The sequence below is a fragment of the Macadamia integrifolia genome, chromosome 7 (assembly GCF_013358625.1).
Source record: "Macadamia integrifolia cultivar HAES 741 chromosome 7, SCU_Mint_v3, whole genome shotgun sequence".
NCBI lineage: Eukaryota > Viridiplantae > Streptophyta > Magnoliopsida > Proteales > Proteaceae > Macadamia > Macadamia integrifolia.
In genome coordinates, this window is record NC_056563.1 from 12,908,292 (window position 1) to 12,918,781 (window position 10,490).

Consider the following 10,490-nt stretch of genomic DNA (forward strand, 5'->3'; position numbering starts at 1 on the left):
TTGGAAACTCTTATCTTGGTTTACCCCTCCCCTGCACCCCTCCCCTGCACCCCTCCCCCCACTAAAAAAAAAAAAAAAAAAAAAAAAAAAAAAAAAAATCATCTTGGTTACTTTGAAAGCATTTTCTTATCTCTTTCTTGTTAAGTGCAACAGACTGTTGGAAACAACTGTCTTCTAGTATAATATATATCAGGGCTGAAAAATCATGGGTGGAAGAAACAGTAAAGGGAGAAACCTGTAGATACTATTGTTGAGCCATAAATAGGGATCCTGGCCTGTGGTTTCAAAGTGTACCCATTTGCAGTTATTTGTCACATGTCCATCACTCATGTCCATAATAAGTATGTGATGAGATTTATCTGTCATTGTTATCCTGTCCTGCTGTTGTAGTTTTATTCAACAGAGTTTTTTTTTTTTTTTTGGGGGGGGGGTGTTGATAGGAATGAAGATGCATATTTTCTTCCATCTGTTAAGTTCTCTTGGTATTTTCTAACTTATGCTTTTAAATCTCTGCAGTCAGAGATGAAGATGTTTGGTGGAGTTGACACTGTAGCACTAAAGCAGCATTTTGGGAAGAAAATAATGGAACTTGAGGATGAGAAAAGAGCTGTGCAGGTTAAGTCAAACAATTTTACTATTTTTATTATTTTTTTATTTTTTATTTTTATTTTTTTTTAACTTTTCATGACTTCCATTTTGGACTTTGAAGTTGGCTTGTATACTTGTCATAAAACTACAGAAAGAAAGGGATCATTTGTTGGTCGAAGTTGAAAGCCTTGCTGCTACTTCGGATGGGCAAACACAGAAACTGCAAGATGTTCACACCCAAAAATTGAAGTCACTTGAGGCACAGGTCACAGGATGGAATCTCTTAAGTGTTGATAATGTCATGGCATCTTGTTAAAATTTTTATAATGTTTTTGCAATTTTACATACTTCAGATTTTGGATCTTAAAAAGAAGCAAGAAAGTCAGGTTCAGATTTTAAAGCAAAAGCAGAAAAGTGATGAAGCAGCGAAGCGATTGCAAGATGAAATACTGTTTATTAAGGCACAGAAGGTGTGATCTGATTCCGGTCTTTACTCAGCTTCCATTCATACTGTGTTATGTCGTGATTTTAGAGTATGTGCTACCAGCTGTTTCTGACATTTTTATTGTTGCTGAAATTGTAGGTTCAGCTGCAGCATAAAATAAAGCAAGAGGCAGAACAATTTCGACAGTGGAAGGCCTCTCGTGAGAAGGAACTATTGCAGGTATTTTGACAGTTTGACTTAATGCATTCTTTTATGATATAACCCAGGGTTCTCCTCTCTGATCAAAAGCATCTCCTGAAAATTTTCTTGTTCTGGCACGGGGATGGGGGCAATTGGGAAGAGTATCTAACTGGAAAAGGGTCTGGTTCCTACAATGGGGAGTAATGAATCCCTACAACCACCTTTTTTTTTTTTTTTTTTTTTTTTTTTTTTTTTTTTTTTTTTTGAAATGGCATTTATTCATGCCTCATGCTCCCACTATACATGCATGGAGTTGAGTAGGTGCCTGAAAGACCAAGCCATTGCATGAGGTTCGCTTTGCCTAGTTCTTGAATTCTCTTTGTTTGCCAAGCTCCTGGATGCTAGCTTTAGCAATTTGGTGCTATTCTTTCTGTATGTTGTCACTGTGAAAGAAGTTGAAGTGTAATTTTTAGCAGTGATGATTATTTTACTAGCTATTGCCTAATCAACCGTTATTTGTTGTACACACTTGGATATACCAGTTCTCTCAACTTTATTTGATAAAAGATATTAGATTTTTATTCAGTTGATTTTTGGGTACTACACTGAGTTTTGAACCATCTAGTTATGACTACATTGTTAATATGAGAAGTTGTCTTATTCTGGAGGAAATAGTGACACCTTGTTGATATGAGAGAAATGAGAGAGAGTAGCTTAATCTTATCTGTCAACACTAAAATTTGGGTTACTGAGACTATTGATTGTGCTGCTGAAGTTTAGCTTGATCTTATTTAGTGGCTACGGTTAGAACATAAATTTGTTGTAGAGCAAGGAACTTCATCTAAAATGATAAAATTGTCATGTTGACAACAACACACACACACACACACACACACATATATATATATATATTTTGGTTGAAACTTTTACATATTTAATGCTAAAGCTTTTCCAGGGATAATGGCAGTTACATAGTAGGTAGTTAAATGACATCATGTATGCAGGACAAGATTATGAGAGCCATTTTTCTGCCATTGTCCAGTTTCTTCCTTTTTTTTTTTTTCTCGTGAATTCTATAATTGATGATGTAACTGCTCAACAGCTACGGAAGGAGGGAAGGAGAAACGAGTATGAACGGCATAAACTGCAAGCATTAAATCAGCGCCAAAAAATGGTTTGTATTGTTTGTGAATTTATACCTTCATATAATGTTTTTTTTTTCCCAAATACACTGAAAGAACTTCTGGGCCCTGGGTGTGCCCCTTGAAATTTTGGCATGATTAAGAAAGTTAAAACCTAATGGAAGGGGCAGAGCTGTTAATGCAGTTTTTGTGGGGCCAGTTGGATAAGCTGTTGGTTCAATTGTGAACCAGTTTTTTCGTTCAGTTTCTGACCTAGGATGAACATGCAGTTCAAGGAAGCTTCAATCCTAGAACATAATTTGTAAGACCAATTAGAGGAAAGTTTTAATTCTTGAAATTCTGGAGTTCTTGAAATTCAGGAGCCTTATCAACATACATCTTGTGGGGCCAGTTGGAGTTCTTTATCCAGAATTCTAGGATTTCAGAAGCTTATCTTCAGCCCAATTGTGGGCTAATTTTTAGGACGATATTTCTTTTAGTTTTATCATTTTTAATTGTCTAGCAGTTTCCTTCTTTATGTAGTGGTATTAATGCATTAGGACACTCCATTCTTATCCTAAAGCTAAAGGAGTTGGGGGGCTTTAGTTTTGGTGTGGGTTTTATTAATTAATTTATTTTTCCTTTTCCAATTGTGGTCAAGTTTTAATGTTTTATAGCTGGTTATAAAAGCATGTAAGGGGGGGCAACCCTCCATACCCTTCTCTCTTTTCCTTCATGGTTCTGAATTTTCTTATACTTCTTCCTAGCAGCTTCTCTGTTACCAGATCTGGAACTACTCAGATCTTGCTCATATCAATCATCAAATCAGAATCCTTTTCCTTTGAGATAAGCCCATTCAGTCGCACAATCCCACTGCTGCAAACCCTCAACCAAAGGCCACACACAAATACTGTCCAACTGTCCTCACTCAATCACACACATACACAGTCGTGTGTGACACCTAGCCTCTCAACCACATGCGGGCATTCAATTCTGTGGCAAGGTCTACCCAGTGTGCACACCCATCCTGTAGACGATGCACTCCAAACACTATGCAATATGCAACAAACACCAACTACACAACATGTAACGTGGATCAGCAGTGTGCCTACTCCATGGAGTAATGCCCAACTGGGCTCAACATTTATTCAACACTCAATTTTGACCACTACTATCGCGCAGGTGTAACCCAATACCGGCTTCCACCCTTGCATATACAAAGGCTAGGATTTCACCCCCAGTTTACCCAGCATACAATTGAGAGGCAGCACCCACGGAAAATTGGTTTACCCAACATAAAACTAGGAGGCTGCACCCACATTAATGTTTAGGAAGCAATAACTACCAAGGAACACATGTTCTTGTGTCCAGATGCGATTGCAATCCTAATACATTGAAAATTGGGCTTGTTCCCATACATGCAAATTCCCGCTAAAAATAAGCTAAAACATCACTTAGGGATTTTATCAAACGTCTTACCTACAGTGATTTACAATGAATGGGAATTTGACAAAGTGAGGTTGCCTTGGCAAGGAGCAACCTACAGAGATGCGGTGATGTTGATCTCCATTTGATGTGGCCCACAACCATGTTATTTTGGTGCCGCCAATGCTTCAAGCAACTCTTGAGGATTCTTGAAGCTTCTCACAAGAACCAAACCCTAGGTTCTTCTTCTCCTCTCTCTTCTTTTCTCGACAATTCAACACTCTTCAACTCATGGGCTTCACCTCAATCTATGGAGAGCTCCAATTGATCAAGATAAGCCTTCCTTGAGTCTTCTACACATACCCTTGAATGAGTTCTTCAATGCACAACATCAGTCCTACCCCTGTCTACTAGAAAATTACAAATGAAACATAGAAGGAACATAGTTTTTAAGGCGCTAGTAAGGCGACGCCTTTCCAGCGCCTTGGCGCTAATGCGGTCTAGAGATGGTAAGGCAGTGCTCCGCCTTATGTGAAGTGGCGCCTTATGGTTTTTTTTTTTTTTTTTTTTTTTTTAAACACATTTTAAAATTACTTGATGAAGATTCCAAATATAGATTTTTTATTGGTAGGTGTATGGTTTTGTTAACAATTGAGATGTATGGGATCAACATTACTCCACCAAAAATAACCAAAACAAACAAAACAAAAACCCGATTCACAAACAAGGTTTGGATTTTGTCAAGGGTTTTAATAAAGGGCTTTGAGAAGGAATCAAGGAACAAGGAAGAACCACTGATCCAGGCAAACATTTTGCTCCGGCAGCGGTGAGCTTTACTTCATTCTTCTTTGACAGGAGTAGAAATATAGTGGATGACCTTAGGGCTTAGGCACTTATTTTGGCATCATAGAGGTAAGTATAATTAATATTTGTATTTTATGTCTTCTTTTCTTTATATTTATAATTTTGTTTTATAATTATGTATTTATATTATATGTTATTATGTTATGATGATTGTTAATATGTTATGATGATTGATGATTGATGATTGATGAAGATGAACTTAGTTTATTCACTTTATTGATTTGTTTTCTTGATGAATATCTTATATTGGTATGAATATGAACCTTTAATATTTATTTAACATATGAGTAATACGATTCAACTAGGATTTGAGCCAAATAGATAGGTTTTATAAAAAAAATTACACAGGAACGCTTTAGTCTATAAGGCGACGTTTTATGCCCGTCTTATCACTAAGGCGCTCCAAAAGACCCTCAAACGCCTCTGTCGCCTTACCGCCTTAAAAACTATGAGAAGGAATGAGGTTCTAGGGTTCAACCTCTTGGGAGCTTCCCCTCCTTTCTTTTCTCTTGTTTTTCTTTCTTCTTCTTGGGTCACCTCTATCCCTTTTTGTTTCTTTGGGGTTTTTCCCCCTTTTGTTGTTGGGAAGATCTAAGGCAAATGAGCCATAAAACTCACTTATAAGGCCCAACAAAACACTCAATCCCATGCATGGTCCAACCAAAACTGGTTACCAGTCCAGCAAACTAACCTTTGCTTAATCCGAGTGGCATAACTCCCTCTGTAACCCCGATTGAGCTGATTCTTTTTGCATATGAAACCAGATTCAAAATTCTAAAACTGCCATAGAAATACATTTTCTCTAATTCTTCTCGGAACATGCTCAAAAATTTATCCAAAGTCCTATAAACCAAACCATTGAGTGCAGAACAGTAACAGAACCCAAGAGCACTTTCTCTTCATCAATATTTGACGCCTGTTTACTCGAACCTCCATATCTCCTCACTCATTTTAGCTTATTGACCCGATTCTTTTTCCACATGAAAGCCAACACAAACAGCTTCAAATTTCATGTTCTCACCAAACAGTCCAGGTCCCATGCATGGGTCGCAAAACTGAGGTCCAATGTGACATTAGTGCAGAGACAGCTGCCTGAAGCATACGCGTCATGCCTGAAGAGAATCCATAACTTTTCGCTCTGTTATCGGATTGACATGATTCAAAAAAGGTTGGAAATCCAACTCAGAAATCTAAATTTCTCATGTTTTGAGATTCTCCAAATTCTAACTAAATGACAGCTCGGAAAATACCTGAAGCTGCTGCTGTTGCATTGCAGGCTTTCATTTGTAACACCTGAGATCCATTTTGATGGACGAGAGCCATACTATTGGACCCTTCTTTGGGTCATTTGTTGGAGCACCTCCTCTGCACACTATTAGACCACCCACAGCCTGATGGCCCTTGTGGCTTGGCTGTACAATCGCTTGGTGCTTGTGCGGCTGCAGCCATGCTGCCTTCTAAGTGGGGCTAGCAGCTGCCTTTGCTATGGCTTGTGTGCTCGTGGCCCGAGCTGCACGGCACTTCTACTGTGGCCATGAGTCGTGTCTGCCAAGCCTTGCTGCCATCTTGTGCCCCTGCTGCCTACCCATTTGCGGCACAGCCCAGATATGCTGCCCTCTGCTGCACCCATGTGTTGCAGCTGTGGGCTGCTGTGGCACTGGGTGCTGTCATGCAGCCCGTTTCTCATGCATTGTGCATGCCTTTATTGCTGCCACATCTTCAAACACCTCAGGAACTGCTGCCAAGTGGCATAGTGCCACCTCACCAGATTTTCCACGTCACCAACTATGCCAGGTCATCGAGTGGGACCCAAGACCTTGAAACGCATGCAACCACTCATTGAGACGGAGTGATTGTATGAAAATGATCATAACTCTCATTCGGAGTCAGATCAAGACAATTCCAGTTGCATTAGAAAGACGACTCAACGCTCTACAATTTTACATGCCACTTCTTCTGTCACAACTTCCATTTGAAATGACCAAAATGCCCTCTAAACTGACCCAGATGCAACTACCTTTTCTGACATGATTTTCCACTTTTTCACTGTACACTACCCATTGTGCACTGTCCACACTAGGCTTCCATAACTACCATATCATCAGTACATGCCTGTATTGATCACAAACACTTCGAATCACCCATTTTCTTCTTTTTTGTGCACTGATACAGAGAACTCCATTTCTCCCTCGTACAAACTCAGAATGGTATGATTCCAGTTTCATTGGATAGATGATTTGAAGCATTACAACTTCACAGTTTATGTTCTCTTCCAATTCTGTCACTTGCCCTGCTCAATTTGGCTGTCAAGTGGACACATGCACTTGCTACCACTGTATAACCCTGTAATGACCTGACATACACTATCACTTGAGTTTGGAAGCCTTTCTAACACTGGCAAACTGCCACATGGCCCAAACTCTCTGCCACTGCCAGTTCTACCAGAGCACTGTCAGATCACTTTGCACACTCTACCACATCAGTACCAACTCTACCAGATCACTGCCACTCTGCTGACTCAACTGATTGCACTGTCTTGACAACAATGACAACACCACATGCACTGTGTACAACAAATAATTGTGCGTTTATGACTTTCTTCCCTTATTAAAGAAGAAAATAATTGTAAGTTTGATGAGGAGACAAACTCTCTGCAGTTATACACATCTAGATATTATTAATAAATTCTAAAAGTGGATGAACTTTATTTGATTTTTTTGTTATGCTATTTCCATTTTCCTTGAGCCATCTAATCTTGGGGGATTATTTTAAGTGACTAGCTGCTGTCAAACAAAATAATCCTGGTTGAGCATCCAGTACACAAGTACCACCCTCAACACTCCACACATTATTGCTGACAAGTATTATGTGTGGAGTATATAAACCCATGGGCATCCTATGAAGAGTAATGGAGATTATGTGCTTGTAAAAGACAAAATCTGTTTCCCAAAATCTGAAAAACGGCATGCCCAGTACACGAGGCTCCCGCCACTGAGGTTCATAATGTAGGCAGCCTTACACCTGCTTCTCGGAGAGGCTGTTTCCCTCCTCGAACCCTCGACCACTAGGTCATGATGGGGCAACCTTACTGTTTCCAAACTCTGCGTAGCTTATTTTCTAATGCTTGTTTCAATTTCTAAAATATTGAGTTGAGGAAACATCTTTGACATTCACTCGGGCCACTGGTTAAAATCAAGAACCCTTTCTTTCTAATGTTGATGAAACATTTTGGCATTGGCACATGTTCCCTATCTTTTGTTCATCACCAAGCATGGAATTTCGAACTAAGCCTCCTCAAATTAATTATTGTGATTCCACCCTGGTTTATCTATACTAGGGCTATGATTAACTAAGTCAATTACAAGTAAACTTGAGAAGAAACTCCTTGCTTTCATAGGTTCTCCAGAGGAAGACAGAAGAGGCTGCAATGGCCACCAAGAGGCTAAAAGAGTTGCTTGAAGCACGGAAGTCTTCAGTACGTGACAATTCAAGTAAGTATTTTTCTTTTAATTGTAATCTGTTCATATTTCTCTTCTGATTTCCTAATCATTTGCTTTCATTTCCAGTTACCTCGAATGGAAATGTGCCAAGTGGCCAGGTAGTTTGTTTATATCTAACAGCTCTGTTTTTCCTAGTTTATTTTATATCTGCTGCTCATTTGTCCTGAGAAGCTGTAGTAAGTTGAGTTTCTTTCCAGAGCAATGAAAAATCCCTACAACGTTGGCTTGATCATGAGCTAGAAGTCATGATGAATGTGCATGAAGTCCGTTTGGAGTATGAGAAGCAAAGCCAAGTGTATGTACTCAAAATCAATTTTGTTCAATCACCTCTTGTTGGATAATTTGTATGGCATGGTTTGAGTATCTTAATTTTGCTACTCATGTACTTCTTCAGACGTGCTGCCCTGGCAGAAGAGCTATCTGTACTGAAGCAAGTGGATGAGTGTGCTGCAAGGGGGCTTAGTCCCTCAGGAGGAAAGAACGGATATTCTAGGTATGTATGTGTGCGAGTTCATCTTTTACATGGACTTCAGATGTAGTCTCACTGTTTTTTTTTTTTTTTTCCTTCTTTTAAGTTTCTTCTGTTATATGGAACTAGATAGAGAAAGTACAACGATGCCTCTATAATATGAGCATATTGAGTTGCTTTACTTGAGTGGTTTTTCTTCTGCTTCTTTCTTTTCAGAATGTCCTCGATGTCACCAAATGCTAGAATGGCAAGGATTGCATCCCTTGAAAGCATGCTGAGCATTTCATCGAATGCACTTGTAGCAATGGCATCACAACTTTCAGAGGCAGAAGAACGGGAACGTGCCTTTACCGGTCGTGGACGTTGGAACCAGTTGCGCTCAATGGCAGATGCAAAGAGGTTACTTCAGTACATTTTCAATGCTGCAGCAGATGCAAGGTGCTTTTTGAAATGTATCTAGTAGTAGTCTTATTGATTTATTCGCCCATCACTTTTGTTTCTTGGGCTTCATATGGTTGTCATATCTTTCTTTAAATTTGAGCCAACTTGAAAATAATCTGCATTTACTGAGCCAAGTGGGAAAAGAGCTCAGAGAATTCTTGGGTGACTGAATTAAAATATTGGTGGGGGGGGGTGGTTAAGGTCATGAAGTACCACATACCAAGAGCAGACTTAAGTAAAGACATGAATATAAATACATATGTTACTTGTTGAGTTCATAACTTACAGAGATTCTAAGGGTCAGATCCAGGCTTAAATCAGAAGAAAAAGGAAGACTTGATTGGTATTTCAATATTGTGATGAAATAGGTGAATTAGGTGACTGTTAAGAGCTGTAACTTTTTTCTTCATCTTTCACTCACCCAATCGACACTATAATTGGAGAGGGATAAGTTTTAGATTAAATAATTGCTAACTTCCACCTTTTATAAACTCTTCTCAACTCATTTAATTTGAGGTAGCCTGCTAATTGTTTCTTATGCCTATTGGTTCATTTTCCTTTTGAGTGCATAACAAATCATTGGTTTTGAAGATAGTGCACCTTTTCTGGTAAAATTGATTGGTTTCACATATGGGTTTCCAGATCCCAGTACAGAATACGTGGTTGCAGCAGGATAATTTTCTTGTGTAGCTTTATACTTCTTGATTCTACATGTATATTTATATTCTGATAGTTTTTTATTTTTTTATATTTTTATATTTTCTATTTTTACAGATGTCAATCATGGGAGAAGGAAATCGAAATCAAGGAGATGAAAGAGCAGTTAAATGAACTTGTAGGTCTATTACGAAAGAGTGAAGAATGGAGGAAAGAAATTGAGAAGCAACAAAAACTGAGAGAGCAAGCTGTTGCCATTGCTTTGGCTACATCAGCTTCGGTGAGATTCTTTGTGCAACTCTTTTTATTTAAGAAAATATTTGCATGAGAAACTATGACATATTCACCCTTGAGAGTGGAGAAGGAGACTAACCAATTATTTAACCTGACTACAGTCAACCCTCCAAACCCCCATAGCTTGTTTCACCCCTTAAGTAATTCCAATGAATCAAAAGTTAAACAAAAGCATGAAATAATTTCAAAGGTAAAGAATCAACGTGGCAAAGTGTACAAAAAAAGGAGAGTAAGTACTAAGTATTGTCTGACAAACCAAGCGGACTTTTTCTCTTGGCAAGAGAAAGGGGAGCATTTCTCTTGGCTAAGAATGACGATGAAAGAAGGCAAGGAGAGGGAACATTTTAGTATTAGAGGGATATGCACTTCTTGAAAAAGTTTAGAATCAAGTAGAATTTTTTTCCTTTTAGGGTGGGGTGGGAGAGGAAAAAGCAAGGTGATGGGGCATAGGAAACTAAAAGAGTGAACAAAAGACACTCTTGGGGGAGGGGGAGGTTTTTTTTTTT

The 10,490-nt window shown here is 38.8% G+C and overlaps 1 protein-coding gene across 2 annotated transcripts in view; it reads left to right on the top strand.

Annotated features, from left to right (window-relative positions):
- LOC122083692 (kinesin-like protein KIN-4A) overlaps positions 1–10,490 on the top strand; it is a 31,914-nt gene that overhangs the window by 19,228 nt on the left and 2,196 nt on the right. For both annotated transcript variants that reach the window (XM_042651568.1, XM_042651569.1), the window contains 11 exons: positions 517–615; positions 740–853; positions 942–1,058; positions 1,172–1,252; positions 2,316–2,387; positions 8,021–8,114; positions 8,190–8,221; positions 8,321–8,418; positions 8,518–8,616; positions 8,809–9,030; positions 9,808–9,970. In XM_042651568.1, the coding sequence (XP_042507502.1) occupies positions 517–615; positions 740–853; positions 942–1,058; positions 1,172–1,252; positions 2,316–2,387; positions 8,021–8,114; positions 8,190–8,221; positions 8,321–8,418; positions 8,518–8,616; positions 8,809–9,030; positions 9,808–9,970 (1,191 nt within the window). The remainder of the gene's footprint in view (positions 1–516; positions 616–739; positions 854–941; positions 1,059–1,171; positions 1,253–2,315; positions 2,388–8,020; positions 8,115–8,189; positions 8,222–8,320; positions 8,419–8,517; positions 8,617–8,808; positions 9,031–9,807; positions 9,971–10,490) is intronic.